Source organism: Oncorhynchus tshawytscha, linkage group LG22 (assembly GCF_018296145.1).
Source record: "Oncorhynchus tshawytscha isolate Ot180627B linkage group LG22, Otsh_v2.0, whole genome shotgun sequence".
Classification (NCBI taxonomy): domain Eukaryota; kingdom Metazoa; phylum Chordata; class Actinopteri; order Salmoniformes; family Salmonidae; genus Oncorhynchus; species Oncorhynchus tshawytscha.
The window spans coordinates 36,947,741-36,969,090 of record NC_056450.1 but is presented as its reverse complement, the minus strand read 5'-3'; the positions used below and the strand labels follow the sequence as shown (position 1 = coordinate 36,969,090).

General features: G+C 47.2%; 1 protein-coding gene across 4 annotated transcripts in view; it reads left to right on the top strand.

The window, feature by feature from the left end:
- Positions 1-21,350, top strand: part of LOC112221364 (inositol 1,4,5-trisphosphate receptor type 3-like) — a 62,027-nt gene that overhangs the window by 36,696 nt on the left and 3,981 nt on the right. For 3 of the 4 annotated variants that reach the window (XM_042304148.1, XM_042304146.1, XM_042304147.1), the window contains exons 27-52: positions 1,759-1,833; positions 1,949-2,068; positions 2,457-2,579; positions 3,016-3,216; positions 3,462-3,713; positions 3,896-4,021; positions 4,387-4,512; positions 4,662-4,782; positions 5,313-5,494; positions 9,663-9,811; positions 10,007-10,115; positions 10,272-10,362; positions 10,509-10,684; positions 10,982-11,129; positions 11,351-11,499; positions 12,652-12,852; positions 13,214-13,324; positions 13,454-13,549; positions 13,685-13,786; positions 13,910-13,993; positions 16,710-16,820; positions 16,974-17,166; positions 17,744-17,863; positions 18,100-18,272; positions 18,445-18,609; positions 18,764-18,953. In XM_042304148.1, coding sequence (XP_042160082.1) covers positions 1,759-1,833; positions 1,949-2,068; positions 2,457-2,579; positions 3,016-3,216; positions 3,462-3,713; positions 3,896-4,021; positions 4,387-4,512; positions 4,662-4,782; positions 5,313-5,494; positions 9,663-9,811; positions 10,007-10,115; positions 10,272-10,362; positions 10,509-10,684; positions 10,982-11,129; positions 11,351-11,499; positions 12,652-12,852; positions 13,214-13,324; positions 13,454-13,549; positions 13,685-13,786; positions 13,910-13,993; positions 16,710-16,820; positions 16,974-17,166; positions 17,744-17,863; positions 18,100-18,272; positions 18,445-18,609; positions 18,764-18,953 — 3,694 coding nt within the window. The remainder of the gene's footprint in view (positions 1-1,758; positions 1,834-1,948; positions 2,069-2,456; positions 2,580-3,015; positions 3,217-3,461; positions 3,714-3,895; positions 4,022-4,386; positions 4,513-4,661; positions 4,783-5,312; positions 5,495-9,662; positions 9,812-10,006; positions 10,116-10,271; positions 10,363-10,508; positions 10,685-10,981; positions 11,130-11,350; positions 11,500-12,651; positions 12,853-13,213; positions 13,325-13,453; positions 13,550-13,684; positions 13,787-13,909; positions 13,994-16,709; positions 16,821-16,973; positions 17,167-17,743; positions 17,864-18,099; positions 18,273-18,444; positions 18,610-18,763; positions 18,954-21,350) is intronic. The other variant, XM_042304149.1, reaches the window with a different exon arrangement.

Sequence of the window (21,350 nt, the reverse complement as noted above, 5' to 3'; positions counted from 1 at the left end):
AAGCACCATGTGACGGATGTGAGTGCAGCACTTAGTGTACCTTAGCTTTCTTGGGAACAGGAACAATGGTGGCCCTCTTGAAGCAGGAAGTGGGAACAGCAGACTGGTATAGGGATTGATTGAATATGTCCGTAAACACACGTGGTCTGCGCATGCAGGGCATGCCGTCTGGGCCTGCAGCCTTGCGAGGAACACGTTTAAATGTCTTACTCACTGCTGCGGTGAAGGAGCACTTAGGCCGTGTCAGTGGCACTGTACCTCAACACGGGCAAAAAGTTATTTAGTCTGCCTGGGAGCAAGACATCCTGGTCCGTGACTGGGCTGGGTTTCTTCCTGTAGTCCGTGATTGACTGTAGACCCTGCCACATACCTCTTGTGTCTGAGCCGTTGAATTGAGATTCTACTTTGTCTCTGTACTGGCGCTTAGCTTGTTTGATAGCCTTGCGGAGGGAATAGCTGCACTGTTTGTATTCAGCCATGTTACCAGACACCTTGCCCTGATTAAAAGCAGTGGTTCGCCTTCAGTTTCAGCATCAATCCACGGTTTCTGGTTAGGAATGTTTTAATCGTTGCTATGGGAACGACATCTTCAACGTGCTAATGAACAGCAGCGTAGTGTGTTGTTGTCTGACTAACATCTCCCAGTCCACGTGATGGAAGCAGTCTTGGAGTGTGGAGTCAGCTTGGTCGGACCAGCGTTGGACAGACAGCAGCTTCTTGTTTTAGTTTCTGTCTGTAGGCAGGGATCAACAAAATGGAGTAGTGGTCAGCTTTTCCGAACGGGGCAGGGCCTTATATGCGTAGTGTTAGGTAACAATGATCCAAGGTCTTTCCACCCCTGGTTGCGCAACATATGCTGATAAAATTTAGGGAGTCTTGTTTTCAGATTAGCCTTGTTAAAATCCCCAGCTACAATGAATGCAGCCTCCGGATAAATCTTTCCAGTTTGCAGAGAGTTAAATAAAGTTCACCAGAGCCATCAGCTGCTTGGTGGATATATACGGCTGTGATTATAATCGAAGAGAATTCTCTTGGTAGATAATGCAGTCTACATTTGATTGTGAGGAATTCTAAATCAGGTGAACAGAAGGATTTGAGTTCCTGTATGTTTCTTTCATCACACCATGTCACGTTGGCCATAAGGCATACGCCCCCGCCCCTCTTCTTACCAGAAAGATGTTTGTTTCTGTCGGCGCGATGCGTGGAGAAACCCGCTGGCTGCACCGCTTCGGATCTCTCCAGTTAGCCATGTTTCCGTGAAGCAGAGAACGTTACAGTCTCTGATGTCCCTCTGGAATGCTACCCTTGCTCGGATTTCATCAACCTTGTTGTCAAGAGACTGGACATTGGCAAGAAGAATGCTGGGGAGTGGTGCACGATGTGCCCGTCTCCGGAGTCTGACCAGAAGACCGCTTCGTTTCCCTCTTTTTCTGAGTCGTTTTTTTTTTTTTTTTTTGGTGCTGCATGTGATCCACTCGGTTACACTGGTTGTAACAGAACTCAGGATGCTAAAAACAGCACTGATGGTGAGTTGAGCTGATCTTATATTCAGTAGTTCTTGTCGGCTGTATGTAAAGAAACCTAAGATGACCTGGGGTACTAGTGTAAGAAATAACACGTAAAAAAACAAAAAACTGCATAGTTTCCTAGGAACGCGAAGCGAGGCGGTGTTGGACCTAACACCTTGCTAACACCGTGCTAACAGCACTTAGTGTAGGAACTAACACCGTGCTAACAGCACTTCTGATTTCCTTTTAGATGGACTTAGAGGATGTGACCCTGAAGAAAGAGCAGTTGGATAAGAGCAATGAGAACTACCAGAAAGTCAGAGAGGTGTGTATCTTTTCCATTGGAGCTGTCACGTTTTCCTTCACCCAGGTTAGCATGTCCCATAGTCCCCGCGGAGTAGTGTTGGGCTGTATTTCTGAAGACATTCTGTTTCCTCCAGATCATGGATCGTCTGAATAAGATGTGCAGCACGGGGGTGTGGAAGAAGCAGCAGAGACTCCTGAAGAACATGGGAGCCCACAAAGTGATGCTGGACCTGCTGCAGGTGTCATATGATCAGGTGAGGGATGTACATGAACAGTGCCTTACCCCCACACTGACAACAAAACACATAGTCCAATACTAACATATCTACTAAAACATCCCGGTGTTGTTATTTAAAGCCACCCTAAATAACATGGCCTCTCTCTGTCTCTCTCTCTTTCTCTCTTTCTCTCTCTCTGTCTCTCTGTCTCTCTCTGTCTCTCTCTCTGTCTCTCTCTCTGTCTCTCTCTCTCTCTCTCCTGTCTCTCTCTCTGTCTCTCTCTCTTTCTCTCTCTCTTCTCTCTCTCTCCTCTCTCTCTCTCTCTCTCTCTCTCTCTCTCTCTCTCTCTCTGTCTCTCTCTCTCACTCACTCTCTCCTCACTGTCTCTCTCTCCCTCTCACTCACTCACTTTCCTGGTTCTCAGCATGACACCAAGATGCAAGGGATCATCAGGTGCACTCACCTGTTCCTGCAGAAGTTCTGCATGGGGAACCTGGAGAACCAGGTGCTGCTTCATAAGAACCTCAGCCTCTTCCTGAACCCAGGAGTGAGTGAATTCACACACCATGTTGTTTTCCACTTCAATCCATCCTATTCTCATCAGACGTAATAATGAACCATCTCCCCCCTTTCCCTCTCTCCCTTCCTCTCTCTCCCTCTCTCTCCCTTCTCCCCCTCTCTTCCCCTTCCTTCTCATCCTCTTGCTCCCTCTCTCCCCTCCCCATTTCTCTCCCCATTCCCCCTCTCTCCCTTTCCCCTCTTTCTCTCTGTCCCTTCCACCTCTCTCTTTCTCTCTGTTCCTTCCTTCCTTCCTTCCTTCCTTCCTTCCTTCCTTCCTTCCTTCTTCCCTTCCTTCCTTCCTTCCTTCCCCTCTCTCACTCGCTCTCTCTCCCCCTTTCTCCCTCGCTCTCTCTCTCCCTTCCACTCGCTCCTTCTCTCGCTCTCTCCCTTTACCTGTTTCTCTTTCTCTCTACCCCCCCCAGCTCATGGAGGCTGAAACGGTTCAGCACATCTTCAGTAATAACTACCAACTGTGTACAGAGATCAGTGAGAACGTGCTGCAGCACTTCGTCCACTGCCTGGCCACTCACGGACGCCACGTCCAGTACCTCAACTTCCTGCACACCATCATCAAGGCCGAGGGGAAGTATGTGAAGAAGTGTCAGGACATGATTATGACTGAGGTAAGGAACCTTCCCCCACAATGCATTGTTAACCCTGACTTTTTAATTGGTATGGAATCAACCTCTAAAAGTTGTAAATAATGCTGCATTTTTTTTCCATGTTTATCTTGTCTCGTCTGTTTTACAATCCAAAGTTTGTGTGTAAAACACTACTAAAATAACAGATGAACCACATCCAGCCACATGACTCACATCGATAATGACGTAACTGTTCATCTCACACGGTGTGGTCGTCTCCCCTCTAGTTAACCAACGCCGGTGAGGATGTGGTGGTGTTTTATAATGACAAGGCGTCATTTTCCACCATGCTGGAGCTGATGGCAGAGTCCAGGGAGGGGGTTCAGGAGCACAGCCCCCTGCGCTACCACATCTCTCTGGTGGAGCTGCTATCTGCCTGCGCTGAGGGCAAGAACGTTTACACAGAGATCAAATGTACCTCGCTGCTGCCCCTAGAGGACGTGGTGAGAGTGGTCACACACGAGGACTGTATCACAGAGGTATGTCTCAAATGGAATAGGCATATAATTCATTAGTTAGTAGCCTACATTATCCTCATTTAGAAAAAAACACAACAGCATGCAATGATCTGCGTACATATACCTGCAAAGGTAGTGTTAACATTGTCATTACAAAATGTAAAGATGGCTGACCCAGCTGTGTGTGTGTGTGTGTTCCTCAGGTGAAGGTTGCCTATGTGAACTTTGTGAACCACTGCTACGTAGACACAGAGGTAGAGATGAAGGAGATTTACACCAGCAACCACATCTGGAAACTGTTTGAGGACTTCATCGTGGACATGGCCAGGGTAAGTCTCACTCCCCAATCAATGGGACCACTCTCACCCACAAGTCTCATCCTCTCTGTGTTTTGCGCAATCACATGACACGGCAAGATTGTATCCTGTATTTTAAGTCTTTTCCAGAAATGAGAATGACATCAAACATGAAAGCGATTGTCTGAGGATGGAGCTGGACCATCTGACATAAAAAAGATAAGAGGACAGTTTGGTGAAAAGGCTTTAAATAAAAAGGTTCAAATGCAGGCATGTCGCATGATGGCGTGAAACAGAGGGCCCTGGCAGGGTCATACTGCCTGACCTGACCCGTGGGTCTTTGGGTAAAGTGACCCCGGCCTTTCTTCTATAGTTCTTGTCCTCTCTAATCCCTCTAGGTGTGTAACAAGAGAGAGAAGCGTCTGACTGACCCCATCCTGGAGAAGTACATCATCAACGTGGTGTTTGACACCATCAATACCTTCTTCAGCTCCCCCTTCTCTGAAAACAGCACCTCTCTACAGGTCAGCACACTGCTGCTGCCTACTCAGAGGCTTTGTCATGATATAACGTTTACTGTAGAGCCTGTGTATTGTCTTACAGTGTTTGTGTAGTCAGGAAGTGTAATGAATTCTCATTGTGTGACTCTGATATCCTCTGTGCCTTTAACCAGACTCACCACACCACAGTAACGCAGCTGCTCCAGTCTAGCATGCGTCTGCTGGAATGTCCCTGGCTGCAGCAGCAACACAGAGGCCTGGTGGAGACCTGCATCCGTACCCTGGCTCTGACAGGTGAGACGGACCTACTGCAGGGCCCAGAGGTGGGCTACAGTCAGGGGTATACAGGGCCCAGAGGTGGGCTACAGTCAGGGGTATACAGGGCCCAGAGGTGGGCTACAGTCAGGGGCATACAGGGCCCAGAGGTGGGCTACAGTCAGGGGTATACAAGGCCCAGAGGTGGGCTACAGTCAGGGGTATACAAGGCCCAGAGGTGGGCTACAGTCAGGGGTATACAGGGCCTACACACAAGGTCAAATTAAGTCAGGGGCAGCAGGTAGCCTAGTGGTTAGAGCGTTGGACTAGTAATCGAAAGGTTGCAAGATCAAATCCCCGAGCTGACAAGGTAAAAATCTGTCGTTCTGCCCCTGAACAGGCAGTTAACCTACCGTTCCTAGGCTGTCAATGCAAATGAGAATTTGTTCTTAACTGACTTGCCTAGTTTAAATAAAGGTTTGTAAATATAACTTAAGATTGTTCTACATCGTTTGAATGGGAGTACCTTTTGATCTTAATGATGACTTTCTCCAATCTTATGTGTGCAGCGAAGAACCGCTCCATATCCCTGCCTCTGGACCTGGAGTCTCAGATCACCACCATGCTGAGCAGCAGTTCCCTCAACTCTCTGTCCCGCTCCAACCCCAACTACAAGAGCTCCACCCGCTCCAGCCGCCCCTCCGCCCCCAACAACCCCTGGGACTACAAGAACATCATTGAGAAGCTGCAGGTTGGACCCATAATCCACCCTGCTCCCATTCCCCTCCTGTGTCCATCACTTTATTCAGCCATAGCCACAACAGAAAGAGCAGTGGGAAAATTCCTTGGCCTCCGTCTCTCTGTCTCTTCACTGTTCTTGAGGGTTTGGTGTTTGACCCAGCGGGGTTATAACCCTGTCCCTTCTCTCTGTTTGTTCACTGTTCTTGAGGGTTTGGTGTTTGACCCAGCGGGGTTATAACCCTGTCCCTTCTCTCTGTCTCTTCACTGTTCTTGAGGGTTTGGTGTTTGACCCAGCGGGGTTATAACCCTGTCCCTTCTCTCTGTCTCTTCACTGTTCTTGAGGGTTTGGTGTTTGACCCAGCGGGGTTATAACCCTGTCCCTTCTCTCTGTCTCTTCACTGTTCTTGAGGGTTTGGTGTTTGACCCAGCGGGGTTATAACCCTGGTCCTTCTCTCTGTTTGTTCACTGTTCTTGAGGGTTTGGTGTTTGACCCAGCGGGGTTATAACCCTGTCCCTTCTCTCTGTTTGTTCACTGTTCTTGAGGGTTTGGTGTTTGACCCAGCGGGGTTATAACCCTGTCCCTTCTCTCTGTCTCTTCACTGTTCTTGAGGGTTTGGTGTTTGACCCAGCGGGGTTATAACCCTGGTCCTTCTCTCTGTCTCTTCACTGTTCTTGAGGGTTTGGTGTTTGACCCAGCGGGGTTATAACCCTGTCCCTTCTCTCTGTCTCTTCACTGTTCTTGAGGGTTTGGTGTTTGACCCAGCGGGGTTATAACCCTGTCCCTTCTCTCTGTCTCTTCACTGTTCTTGAGGGTTTGGTGTTTGACCCAGCGGGGTTATAACCCTGTCCCTTCTCTCTGTCTCTTCACTGTTCTTGAGGGTTTGGTGTTTGACCCAGCGGGGTTATAACCCTGTCCCTTCTCTCTGTCTCTTCACTGTTCTTGAGGGTTTGGTGTTTGACCCAGCGGGGTTATAACCCTGTCTCTTCACTGTTCTTGAGGGTTTGGTGTTTGACCCAGCGGGGTTATAACCCTGTCCCTTCTCTCTGTCTCTTCACTGTTCTTGAGGGTTTGGTGTTTGACCCAGCGGGGTTATAACCCTGTCCCTTCTCTCTGTCTCTTCACTGTTCTTGAGGGTTTGGTGTTTGACCCAGCGGGGTTATAACCCTGTCCCTTCTCTCTGTCTCTTCACTGTTCTTGAGGGTTTGGTGTTTGACCCAGCGGGGTTATAACCCTGTCCCTTCTCTCTGTCTCTTCACTGTTCTTGAGGGTTTGGTGTTTGACCCAGCGGGGTTATAACCCTGTCCCTTCTCTCTGTCTCTTCACTGTTCTTGAGGGTTTGGTGTTTGACCCAGCGGGGTTATAACCCTGTCCCTTCTCTCTGTCTCTTCACTGTTCTTGAGGGTTTGGTGTTTGACCCAGCGGGGTTATAACCCTGTCCCTTCTCTCTGTCTCTTCACTGTTCTTGAGGGTTTGGTGTTTGACCCAGCGGGGTTATAACCCTGTCCCTTCTCTCTGTCTCTTCACTGTTCTTGAGGGTTTGGTGTTTGACCCAGCGGGGTTATAACCCTGTCCCTTCTCTCTGTCTCTTCACTGTTCTTGAGGGTTTGGTGTTTGACCCAGCGGGGTTATAACCCTGTCCCTTCTCTCTGTCTCTTCACTGTTCTTGAGGGTTTGGTGTTTGACCCAGCGGGGTTATAACCCTGTCCCTTCTCTCTGTCTCTTCACTGTTCTTGAGGGTTTGGTGTTTGACCCAGCGGGGTTATAACCCTGTCCCTTCTCTCTGTTTGTTCACTGTTCTTGAGGGTTTGGTGTTTGACCCAGCGGGGTTATAACCCTGTCCCTTCTCTCTGTTTGTTCACTGTTCTTGAGGGTTTGGTGTTTGACCCAGCGGGGTTATAACCCTGTCCCTTCTCTCTGTTTGTTCACTGTTCTTGAGGGTTTGGTGTTTGACCCAGCGGGGTTATAACCCTGTCCCTTCTCTCTGTCTCTTCACTGTTCTTGAGGGTTTGGTGTTTGACCCAGCGGGGTTATAACCCTGTCCCTTCTCTCTGTCTCTTCACTGTTCTTGAGGGTTTGGTGTTTGACCCAGCGGGGTTATAACCCTGTCCCTTCTCTCTGTCTCTTCACTGTTCTTGAGGGTTTGGTGTTTGACCCAGCGGGGTTATAACCCTGTCCCTTCTCTCTGTCTCTTCACTGTTCTTGAGGGTTTGGTGTTTGACCCAGCGGGGTTATAACCCTGTCCCTTCTCTCTGTCTCTTCACTGTTCTTGAGGGTTTGGTGTTTGACCCAGCGGGGTTATAACCCTGTCCCTTCTCTCTGTCTCTTCACTGTTCTTGAGGGTTTGGTGTTTGACCCAGCGGGGTTATAACCCTGTCCCTTCTCTCTGTCTCTTCACTGTTCTTGAGGGTTTGGTGTTTGACCCAGCGGGGTTATAACCCTGTCCCTTCTCTCTGTCTCTTCACTGTTCTTGAGGGTTTGGTGTTTGACCCAGCGGGGTTATAACCCTGTCCCTTCTCCCTGTCTCTTCACTGTTCTTGAGGGTTTGGTGTTTGACCCAGCGGGGTTATAACCCTGTCCCTTCTCTCTGTCTCTTCACTGTTCTTGAGGGTTTGGTGTTTGACCCAGCGGGGTTATAACCCTGTCCCTTCTCTCTGTCTCTTCACTGTTCTTGAGGGTTTGGTGTTTGACCCAGCGGGGTTATAACCCTGTCCCTTCTCCCTGTCTCTTCACTGTTCTTGAGGGTTTGGTGTTTGACCCAGCGGGGTTATAACCCTGTCCCTTCTCTCTGTCTCTTCACTGTTCTTGAGGGTTTGGTGTTTGACCCAGCGGGGTTATAACCCTGTCCCTTCTCTCTGTCTCTTCACTGTTCTTGAGGGTTTGGTGTTTGACCCAGCGGGGTTATAACCCTGTCCCTTCTCTCTGTCTCTTCACTGTTCTTGAGGGTTTGGTGTTTGACCCAGCGGGGTTATAACCCTGTCCCTTCTCTCTGTCTCTTCACTGTTCTTGAGGGTTTGGTGTTTGACCCAGCGGGGTTATAACCCTGGTCCTTCTCTCTGTCTCTTCACTGTTCTTGAGGGTTTGGTGTTTGACCCAGCGGGGTTATAACCCTGTCCCTTCTCTCTGTCTCTTCACTGTTCTTGAGGGTTTGGTGTTTGACCCAGCGGGGTTATAACCCTGTCCCTTCTCTCTGTCTCTTCACTGTTCTTGAGGGTTTGGTGTTTGACCCAGCGGGGTTATAACCCTGTCCCTTCTCTCTGTCTCTTCACTGTTCTTGAGGGTTTGGTGTTTGACCCAGCGGGGTTATAACCCTGTCCCTTCTCCCTGTCTCTTCACTGTTCTTGAGGGTTTGGTGTTTGACCCAGCGGGGTTATAACCCTGTCCCTTCTCTCTGTCTCTTCACTGTTCTTGAGGGTTTGGTGTTTGACCCAGCGGGGTTATAACCCTGTCCCTTCTCTCTGTCTCTTCACTGTTCTTGAGGGTTTGGTGTTTGACCCAGCGGGGTTATAACCCTGTCCCTTCTCTCTGTCTCTTCACTGTTCTTGAGGGTTTGGTGTTTGACCCAGCGGGGTTATAACCCTGTCCCTTCTCTCTGTCTCTTCACTGTTCTTGAGGGTTTGGTGTTTGACCCAGCGGGGTTATAACCCTGGTCCTTCTCTCTGTCTCTTCACTGTTCTTGAGGGTTTGGTGTTTGACCCAGCGGGGTTATAACCCTGTCCCTTCTCTCTGTCTCTTCACTGTTCTTGAGGGTTTGGTGTTTGACCCAGCGGGGTTATAACCCTGTCCCTTCTCTCTGTCTCTTCACTGTTCTTGAGGGTTTGGTGTTTGACCCAGCGGGGTTATAACCCTGTCCCTTCTCTCTGTCTCTTCACTGTTCTTGAGGGTTTGGTGTTTGACCCAGCGGGGTTATAACCCTGTCCCTTCTCTCTGTCTCTTCACTGTTCTTGAGGGTTTGGTGTTTGACCCAGCGGGGTTATAACCCTGTCCCTTCTCTCTGTCTCTTCACTGTTCTTGAGGGTTTGGTGTTTGACCCAGCGGGGTTATAACCCTGTCCCTTCTCTCTGTTTGCCTGTAAACATTGTTCCTCAACACTGATGTTATCTCCATCTTTTATCGTATTGTGTGTTGATATTTTAATAATAAAAATTAAAAATTAAAGCTAGATTTGATTCATGTTCAGGACATCATCGGGACTCTGGAGCAGCGTCTGAAGCCGCTGTTGAACGCAGAGCTGTCTGTTCTGGTGGATGTCCTGCAGCAACCTGAACTCCTCTTCCTGGAGGGAACGGATGCACGGCAATGCTGCGAATCAGGAGGCTTCATCTCAAAGTAAGCCAAGGGTCTGCCCTTCTGAGGTGGGGAGGGTGTATTTATTTACCAGCGCAGTGGAATTTACAGATACACATTTTTCCAAATGCGAAGTTAAAGGGCATTCCAATGAATAGTTTTAGTTCAATAGAGTGGAGCAAGTCTTGGTAAGAGTTGGCAGAGGTCTAACATTGTCACTGTGTACCTGTGGCCCAGACTGATTCAGCACACTAAAGCCCTGATGAACTCCGACGAGAAGCTCTGTATCAAGGTTCTGAGGATTCTGCAGGAGATGCTCATACGTACACTGGACTTTGACGAGAAGGTGAAGACTCAATGACCAGTCAGTGTAGGTCTGGTAGATTGACCAGTAGAATATCTGAGTCCATTTAATAAAGGTTTTATGAAGGTGTGTAATTGAGGTACTATTTGGGTAAGAATCTAACCATGTTTTTTTGTGACTGAATTTCTCATCAATAAGGGGATTGCACTGAGGAAGGTGCTGCTACAGAACTACCTGTTCACCAACAAGAAGAACAACAAGGCAGAGCTGGTTGAACTTGGAGCAACAGGTTTGTTTATATTCAGCTTAGAACAAGATTATTACTGACTGTTCCTATTTACAGTGTGTTAATGTGCATGTCTATACTGATTGTGTTCCTATTTATACTGTGTTCCTGTTTACAGTGTGTGTTAATGAGTTAATGTGTATGTCTAGGTGCTGAGCAGGAAAGGGACTGGGTGGCTGTAGCTGCTATTCAGTGTCATCTGGACAGGGAGGGTGGGACTAAGCTCTTCACCGACCTCATAATGAGTACCAAGAACAACAAGATTTTCCAGGAGAGCATCCAGATGGCCATATGTCTGATGGAGGGGGGCAACACAGAGATACAGGTAGGCTATAACACAGGAGAGCACCCAGATGGCCTTAGGACTACTGGAGGGGGGCAACACAGAGATACAGTTAGGCTATAACACAGGAGAGCACCCAGATGGCCTTAGGACTACTGGAGGGGGCAACCCAGAGATACAGGTAGGCTATAACACAGGAGAGCACCCAGATGGCCTTAGGACTACTGGAGGGGGGCAACACAGAGATACAGGTAGGCTATAACACAGGAGAGCACCCAGATGGCCTTAGGACTACTGGAGGGGGGCAACACACTAATCATTTTTGTGGATTTTCTTCAGAACTCCTTCTACAAGCTGATGATGGGGGACAACAAGTCAGAGAAATTCTTCAAGGTCCTCCACGACCGGATGATAAACGCTCAGATGGACATCAAGGCCAACGTATCAGTCAGCGTGGGAGAGATGACTAACAAAGACCTTCAGACTGGTGAGAGGGACACTACTCTGATCTCAGATAGTCAAATGCAGGTTTCAACTGTCGTGGTTATGAAATAATTATTGTAATTTACAGAAAAAACTATGATTGTGTGTCAATGACTACGTATTGTACGTAAGTCTATATGGTTAGGGTATATTGTATTTCACTTATATATATTATATTACATTTCACTTCGTTCATGGTTCCCTCCCTGGTATGTCTCCTGCCAGGCTCTGATGGGTCGGTTCTACCTGGCTCTGTTGTCCCGGCCTCTGAGTCTGATCAGCAAGAGACAGAGATGGGCCCTGCAGTTATCATCATGAAACCCATCCTACGCTTCCTCCAGCTGCTCTGTGAGAATCACAACCAGGACCTACAGGTGGGTGAGAGGCAGAACAAGCACCACTGATTCAGCTGAAACAGCTACTGTTACCGCTACTACCACTACCACCACTACTACTACTGCTACCACCACTACTACTACCATTGTTACTACTACTGCTACTACTGTTACTGCTACTGTTACTGCTGCTACCACTACTACTGTTACTGCTACTACCATTACTACCACTACTGTTACTGCTGTTACTACTACTACTGTTACTGCTGTTACTACTACGACCACTACTATTGTTACTGCTACTACTGTTACTGCTACTGTTACTACTATTACTACTACTACTGTTACAACTACTGTTACTACTACTACCATTACTACTAAGACTGCTACTACTACTGTTACTGCTACTACTACCATTACTACTTATGCTACTGTTACTACTACCACTACTGCTACTACCACTGTTACTGCTACTACCACTACTGTTACTACTACTACTACTGCTACGACTACTGTTACTGCTACTGCTACTACTACTATTGATAATACTGATACTGAAACTGATACTACTATTGCTACTGATACTTCTGCTGTTACTACTGATACTGCTGCTACCACTGATACTACTACTGCTGCTACTACTGATACTGCTGCTACTACTACTGCTACTACTAATACTACTACTACTATTTACTACTACTACTGATACTGCTACTCCTACTACTGCTGCTACTACTGTTACTGATACTGCTGCTACTCCTACTACTACTGATACTCCTACTACTGCTACTACTACTGATACTGCTACTACTACTACTGATACTGCTACTACTACTGCTACTACTACTACTGCTTCTACTGCTGCTACTACTGATACTGCTACTACTACTGATACTGCTGCTACTACTACTACTGCTACTACTACTGCTACTGCTACTACTACTGACACTGTTGCTACTACTACTACTGGTTCTACTACTGTTACTGCTACTGTTACTGCTACTGTTACTACTACTGTTACTACTACTACTGTTACTGATACTACTGCAATGTATTCTCTGCTGAGGTCTAAACAGTCAGTCGTCATTATAGAAAACTCACCTATGAGGTAGCTACGGGTGATGAAACTGAAAATGGTCTGTTTAACCCAGCGACCCAACATGACTGACCATCCTTCCCTTTCCCTCCCAGAACTTCCTGCGCTGCCAGAACAACAAGACCAACTACAACCTGGTGTGTGAGACACTGCAGTTTCTGGATGTCATGTGTGGCAGCACCACAGGAGGCCTGGGCCTGCTGGGCCTCTACATTAACGAGAGCAACGTGGTCCTCATCACCCAGACCCTGGAGACGCTCACAGAGTACTGCCAGGGCCCCTGCCACGAGAACCAGGTCAGATAATCGCACACAGTTCGACAGAATAGTTTTTTTTTTCTTCAGACAGATACTTTGATAATACCGCCAGAAATTAGGTTTATTAAAAGTTCTGTGAGGTTAAAGACATAACACAGATACTTTGATAATACCGCCAGAAATTAGGTTTATTAAAAGTTCTGTGAGGTTAAAGACATAACACAGATACTTTGATAATACCGCCAGAAATTAGGTTTATTAAAAGTTCTGTGAGGTTAAAGACATAACACAGATACTTTGATAATACCGCCAGAAATTAGGTTTATTAAAAGTTCTGTGAGGTTAAAGACATAACACAGATACTTTGTCATGTTGTGATAATAACTGTCTGTTTCTGTAGACCTGTATAGTGGCCCATGAGTCCAACGGCATCGACATCATCACAGCCCTCATACTGAATGACATCAGTCCTCTGTGTTGTTACCGCATGGAGATGGTGCTGCAGCTCAAGGTTCCCTTCCTGTTGTTCTACTTTATAAATATAGATCTGTGTCCTACGGGTGATGAAACTGAAACTCCTCTCTGTGTCGTACCTCTGAAATGACATGGTCAGTGACGGTATTATTTCTCCTGTTTCCAGGACAACGCCTCCAAGCTGCTGCTGGCTCTGATGGAGAGTCGCCATGACAACGAGAATGCAGAGAGGATACTGTTTAACCTCCGACCTCGGGAACTGGTCAGAGCAAAGACCCATCTCTTATTCTTTCTCCTCATTCTTCTTTATAACTAGCCTCTAAAACGGCCACACACTGAACGGTACAGAATTGTACAGTAGACGTCAGCCTACATCAGTATTCTACTCTGCCCCCAGGTAGAGGTGATAAAGAAAGCCTATCAGCAGGAGAGTGAGTGTGAAGTTGGAGTGGTGTCACCTCAAGAGGTCGGCCACAACATTTACATCCTGGCACTTCAGGTAATGGTCCTCTTCAGATTAACGAAGTATATTGATGCACTCCTTTAATAACGTAATTAGTTAATGTTAGAGAATAATGCTTTCACCTGTTATGCTTATGATTGTGGGCCATGTTTTGGTCAGCTGGCGAGGCACAATAAGATCCTGCTCAATCTGCTGAAACCTGCAAAGAGGACCGAAGCAGGAGAGGAGGGTATATCCTCTATGGTCAGTGTTTCTCGCTCTCGTTTCATCACGTTTGTCTGTTCATTCTTTGTAGCCTTTCTAACGTGTGTTTATTTTAAAGTCTGTTCGTTTGTACAAGGTTTCAGTGTATCTGGTTTTCTTATTAATTGGAGGAAGTTGTCCTGTGAACGGCCTCCCTTCACATTACCTCTACGTCTATGCTACAGCTGCTCGCATCAATGGTAGCAGACTCACTGCAATCTTTGTTTAACAACGGATTTTAATATAATAAGATAATTAGCAGACGCTTTTATCCAAAGCGTCTTAGTCATCTGAGCATACATTTTTTTTTAAAACATTATTTTTATTTATTTATTTATTTATTTTTTTTTTACATATGAGTGGGACCGGGAATCAAACCTACTATCCTGGCATTGCAAGCATCATGCCGTCAAATGGGGATATTTGCATATCCGTACTTCGTTTATATGCCTGGAAACGGTTTAACATAAACCATGCCTTGGAAGGAGTAGCTGTGGATCTAGAATGGAAACACAAGCTGAATGGGGAAAGCCAGGATGTTTTGATTCACTAATGATGCTCTCTGATGTTGTTAGTCCTACTCCAGTCTTCTTGGGGGGGTAGAAGGTGCTCAAACTATATATTTTATTTTACCTTTAAGCGTGTGTACATTACTGGGATATTGTTTTTCAACAGGAAAAGTTCAAAAAGAGCAGGAGAGTTTCTTCCGTTGACTTCCTGTAGCTGAACCTCTGTTTCTCCTGTTGACTTCCTGTAGCTGAACCTCTGTTTCTCCTGTTGACTTCCTGTAGCTGAACCTCTGTTTCTCCTGTTGACTTCCTGTAGCTGAACCTCTGTTTCTCCTGTTGACTTCCTGCAGCTGAACCTCTGTTTCTCCTGTTGACTTCCTGTAGCTGAACCTCTGTTTCTCCTGTTGACTTCCTGTAGCTGAACCTCTGTTTCTCCTGTTGACTTCCTGTAGCTGAACCTCTGTTTCTCCTGTTGACTTCCTGTAGCTGAACCTCTGTTTCTCCTGTTGACTTCCTGCAGCTGAACCTCTGTTTCTCCTGTTGACTTCCTGTAGCTGAACCTCTGTTTCTCCTGTTGACTTCCTGTAGCTGAACCTCTGTTTCTCCTGTTGACTTCCTGTAGCTGAACCTCTGTTTCTCCTGTTGACTTCCTGTAGCTGAACCTCTGTTTCTCCTGTTGACTTCCTGCAGCTGAACCTCTGTTTCTCCTGTTGACTTCCTGTAGCTGAACCTCTGTTTCTCCTGTTGACTTCCTGTAGCTGAACCTCTGTTTCTCCTGTTGACTTCCTGTAGCTGAACCTCTGTTTCTCCTGTTGACTTCCTGTAGCTGAACCTCTGTTTCTCCTGTTGACTTCCTGCAGCTGAACCTCTGTTTCTCCTGTTGACTTCCTGTACTGAACCTCTGTTTCTCCTGTTGACTTCCTGTAGCTGAACCTCTGTTTCTCCTGTTGACTTCCTGCAGCTGAACCTGTTTCTCCTGTTGACTTCCTGCAGCTGAACCTCTGTTTCTCCTGTTGACTTCCTGCAGCTGAACCTCTGTTTCTCCTGTTGACTTCCTGCAGCTGAACCTCTGTTTCTCCTGTTGACTTCCTGCAGCTGAACCTCTGTTTCTCCTGTTGACTTCCTGTAGCTGAACCTCTGTTTCTCCTGTTGACTTCCTGCAGCTGAACCTGTTTCTCCTGTTGACTTCCTGCAGCTGAACCTCTGTTTCTCCTGTTGACTTCCTGCAGCTGAACCTGTTTCTCCTGTTGACTTCCTGCAGCTGAACCTGTTTCTCCTGTTGACTTCCTGCAGCTGAACCTCTGTTTCTCCTGTTGACTTCCTGCAGCTGAACCTCTGTTTCTCCTGTTGACTTCCTGCAGCTGAACCTGTTTCTCCTGTTGACTTCCTGCAGCTGAACCTCTGTTTCTCCTGTTGACTTCCTGCAGCTGAACCTCTGTTTCTCCTGTTGACTTCCTGTAGCTGAACCTCTGTTTCTCCTGTTGACTTCCTGCAGCTGAACCTCTGTTTCTCCTGTTGACTTCCTGTAGCTGAACCTCTGTTTCTCCTGTTGACTTCCTGTAGCTGAACCTCTGTTTCTCCTGTTGACTTCCTGCAGCTGAACCTCTGTTTCTCCTGTTGACTTCCTGCAGCTGAACCTGTTTCTCCTGTTGACTTCCTGTAGCTGAACCTCTGTTTCTCCTGTTGACTTCCTGTAGCTGAACCTCTGTTTCTCCTGTTGACTTCCTGCAGCTGAACCTCTGTTTCTCCTGTTGACTTCCTGCAGCTGAACCTCTGTTTCTCCTGTTGACTTCCTGCAGCTGAACCTCTGTTTCTCCTGTTGACTTCCTGCAGCTGAACCTCTGTTTCTCCTGTTGACTTCCTGTAGCTGAACCTCTGTTTCTCCTGTTGACTTCCTGTAGCTGAACCTCTGTTTCTCCTGTTGACTTCCTGCAGCTGAACCTCTGTTTCTCCTGTTGACTTCCTGTAGCTGAACCTCTGTTTCTCCTGTTGACTTCCTGCAGCTGAACCTCTGTTTCTCCTGTTGACTTCCTGCAGCTGAACCTCTGTTTCTCCTGTTGACTTCCTGCAGCTGAACCTCTGTTTCTCCTGTTGACTTCCTGTAGCTGAACCTCTGTTTCTCCTGTTGACTTCCTGTAGCTGAACCTCTGTTTCTCCTGTTGACTTCCTGCAGCTGAACCTCTGTTTCTCCTGTTGACTTCCTGCAGCTGAACCTGAACAACAGACCTCTCTCTCAGATGTTGAAATCTACGGTGCCGTTGGAGATCGAGGAGCAGGACCCACTGGAGTTCTATGACCAACACACTTCACAGATAGAGGTCTCCACAGCCACACTTCTCCCCTCAATTCACCCCGTACTACAGTAGTCAAGCTTGCTCATTGTGAATAGTCTGAAGTTCACTCGAACTGAAGTGCCCGACTGCAAAAGACCACTGTCCTAACTTGTCCCTGTCCGCCTGTCTTCCGGTCAGATTGTGCGTGAGGACCGCAGCATGGAGCAGATCGTGTTCCCCATTCATCCCATCTGTGAGTTCCTGATGGAGGAGTCCAAGTTCCGTGTGTTCAACACCACTGAGCAGGACGAGCAGGGCAGCAAGGTCACACACTTCTTCCAACAGGCCTCCTTCCTCCACAACGAGATGGAATGGCAGAAGAAGCTTCGCAGTAAGCAAAAACAATTCCAGAAACTAACACTCGCACCTGTCTTTTTCTACTGAGACTGACTTCGCTGATAACTACTTATTGAGGCCAAGATCTACTTACTATGACTGTGATATGTGGTTGTCCCAACTAGCTATCTTAAGATGAATACACTAAATGTCGCTCTGGATAAAAGTGTCTAAATTATTAAAATATAAGCTTGGCTCTTCTGATGCCGCTGTCCAAGTTCTACTGGCTTTAATCACTCACTCACTCACTCACTCACTCACTCACTCACTCACTCACTCACTCACTCACTCACTCACTCACTCACTCACACACTCACACACTCTCTCACTCACTCACTCACTCACTCACTCACTCACTCACTCACTCACTCACTCACACACTCTCTCTCTCTCACTCACTCACTCTCTGTCACTCACACGGATGCTGTGTGGTGATAAAATCAAATCAAATGTATTTATATAGCCCTTCGTACATCAGCTGATATCTCAAAGTGCTGTACAGAAACCCAGCCTAAAACCCCAAACAGCAAGCAATGCAGGTGTAGAAGCACTGAAGGGTGTTTGTGTTTCAGGTATGCCGGTGCTGTTTTGGTTCTCTCGCAGGATGAGCACCTGGGGCAGCATCTCCTTTAACCTGGCCGTCTTCATCAACCTCATCATCGCGTTTTTCTACCCCTACGACTCAGGCCAAGGTGAGGCTTGTGTGTGTCAGTGGAGGCTGTTGAGGAGAGGACGGCTCATAATAATGTCTGGAATGGAATGATACCAGACATATGAAAACCGTGTTTTATAACAATGGCTGGAATGGAGTGGTATGAGCTGCCCTCCCCTCAGCAGCCTCCACTGGTGTGTTCCCAGAATCCTCATCCTGTGTACTTATTGAAGACAAAGAAACTAAATGTTTCATGTTGTGATTGCTGTCCCCTAGGTGCGATAGACGATTCAATGCTGTCCATGCTGTTCTGGGGCTTCCTGGGTCTGTCTGTCATGGGAATGTTCTCCCAGGGTTACGGCCTCAGGCCCTTTACCGTGGCCCTTATACTGCGCTCCATCTACCACTTTGGCATCGGTCCCACTCTCATCCTACTGGGAACCCTCAATGTAAGCCTCACTTGAGTTAATTCCAACTGGGAGACTAAGTGAAACATTTATGTGGAGGTTAGGATTGGTCTCGTAGGCTTAGAGCCGGGTTCTGTTAAACTTATCGATAAATATGCTGAATATCAATGACAACATGGTGATCCAATGACTGTTCATCTGTTCCTCTCCACAGCTGATAAATAAGATAGTGTTTGTGGTGAGCTTTGTGGGCAACAACGGGACATTTATCATGGGCTACCGTGCGATGGTGATGGACGTGGAGTTCCTGTATCACCTGGCCTACGTTCTGACCAGCACCCTGGGCCTCTGTGTCCACGAGCTGTTCTACAGCTTCCTGGTGGGTGACCCTTATGACTCACAACGTTATGTTAATAATATTACTGGCAATAAGTACCAATCACCTGGCATTACATCATTCAGCGTACACACACATCTACATACACACAAAGACCCTAGGATTTGTTTTTGCTCTTTTTGTTGTGTGTGTGTAGCTGTTTGATCTGATCTACCGAGAGGAGACGCTGTTCAACGTGATAAAGAGTGTGACTCGGAATGGGCGCTCCATCCTGCTCACTGCCCTGCTGGCCATCATCCTGGTCTACCTGTTCTCCATCGTGGGCTTCCTCTGCCTCAAGAATGACTTCATCATGGAGGTGGACCCACTGCCTCAGATAACCTCAGGTACTGGACCATGAGACTCAGACAGACCGTGCCGCAGACACCTGACTTACTGGACCATGAGACTCAGACAGACCGTGCCGCAGACACCTGACTTACTGGACCATGAGACTCAGACAGACCGTGCCTCAGATAACCTCAGGTACTGGACCATGAGACTCAGACAGACCGTGCCGCAGACACCTGACTTACTGGACCATCACCAACTCATTTGCCTTGTGGTTAGAGTGTCCGCCCTGATATTGGGAGTTCAATCCTCGGCCGAGTCATAGCAAAGACTGCAAGAAATGGGACCCTGATGCACCTCTGCTTGGCACTCAGCATTAAGGAAACTGGAGATAAGGCCCTAGCATTCAGTTCAGACCTGGTTTTGTTATTTAAATACATTGTATTTTAGTATTTTCAAATACACATCTCAAAACAAGTACTTTTATTTGAATGCTTATTTTTAAAACCAAAGTCAACCAAATTGTATTTGAAAGTACACTACACATACATACACCCCTTCCAATTAGTGGACTCGTCTATTTCAGCCACGACCGTTGCTGGCAGGTGTATACAATCGAGAACACAGCCATGCAATCTCCATAGACAAATACTGGCATTATAATGGCCTTACTGAAGAGCTCAGTGACTTTCAATGTGGCACCGTCATAGGATGCCACCTTTCCAACAAGTCAGTTTGTCAAATTTCTGCCCTGCTAGAGATGCCCTGGTCAACTGTAAGTGCTGTTATTGTGAAGTGGAAAAGTCTAGGAGCAACAACGGCTCAGCGCCGAAGTGGTAGGCCACAGAAAGTCACAGAACAGGATCGCCAAGTGCTGTATCATGTAAAACCATCTGTCCTCGGTTGTAACACTCAATACTGAGTTCCAAACTGCCTCTGGAAGCAACAGCAGCACAATAACTGTTTGTTGGGAGCTTCATGAAATGGGTTTCCATGGCCGAGCAGCCGCACACAAGCTTAAGATTACCATGCGCAATGCCAAGAGTCAGCTGGAGTGGTGTAAAGCTCGCCACCATTGGACTCTGTAATAGTGGAAATTTGTTCTCTGGAGTGTTGAATCACGCTTCACCACCTGGCAGTCCGATGGATGAGTCTGGGTTTGGTGGATGCCAGTAGAACACTGCCTGCCCGAATGCATAGTGCCAACAGTAAAGTTTGGTGGAGGAGGAATAATGATCTGGGGCTGTAGGGGGATAGGCCCTTTCCTGTTTCAGCATGACAATGTCCCCGTGCACAAAGCGAGGTCCATAAAGAAATGGTTTGTCTAGATCGGTGCCGAAGAACTTGACTGGCCTGCACAGAGCCCTGACCTCAACCCCATCGAACACCTTTGGGATGAATTGAAACGCCCGACCTCTCTAACGCTCTTGTGGCTGAATGGAAGCAAGACCCCACGTCAATGTTCCAACATCTAGTGGAAAGCCTTCCCAGGAGAGTGGAGGCTGTTATAGCAGCAATGTTCCAACATCTAATGGAAAGCCTTCCCAGGAGAGTGGAGGCTGTTATAGCAGCAATGTTCCAACATCTAGTGGAAAGCCTTCCCAGAAGAGTGGTGGCTGTTATAGCAGCAATGTTCCAACATCTAATGGAAAGCCTTCCCAGAAGAGTGGTGGCTGTTATAGCAGCAATGTTCCAACATCTAATGGAAAGCCTTCCCAGGAGAGTGGAGGCTGTTATAGCAGCAATGTTCCAACATCTAGTGGAAAGCCTTCCCAGAAGAGTAGAGGCTGTTATAGCAGTAATGTTCCAACATCTAGTGGAAAGCCTTCTCAGGAGACTGGAGGCTGTTATAGCAGCAATGTTCCAACATCTAGTGGAAAGCCTTCCCAGGAGAGTGGAGGCTGTTTATAGCAGCAATGTTCCAACATCTAGTGGAAAGCCTTCTCAGGAGAGTGGAGGCTGTTATAGCAGCAAAGGGGAGACCAACTCCATGTTAATGCCCATGATTTCTGAATAAGATGTTCGATGAGCACGTGTCCACATACTTTTGGTCATGTAGTGTACTTTCAAATACCTGGATTAAATTCATGGGAGTGTATTTATGTCAGTGTATTTGAGTCATTTTTTTGCAAGTACATTCCAATATTCAACTACTTGTTTTTTTTTCAAAAAAGGTTCTTAATACTTGTTTTGAAATGTATTGAAAAGTAATTGGGGTGTACTTGTACATCAAGCTATCTCACGCTACAGAAACCGGATATAGGCTCCTGCTCCTATGATACGTTATGGCACGCCAAGGCATGAGCAAGGCTAATGACCTTACTGGACCATCAGACAGGTAGCCTTTACTAGCAGTCAGCGTATGGACGGTACAATAACATATGATAAAAAGCAAACATGTATGGCAGGGTTCCTGGAGAGCTACCCTCCTGTAGATTTTCACTCCAACCCTG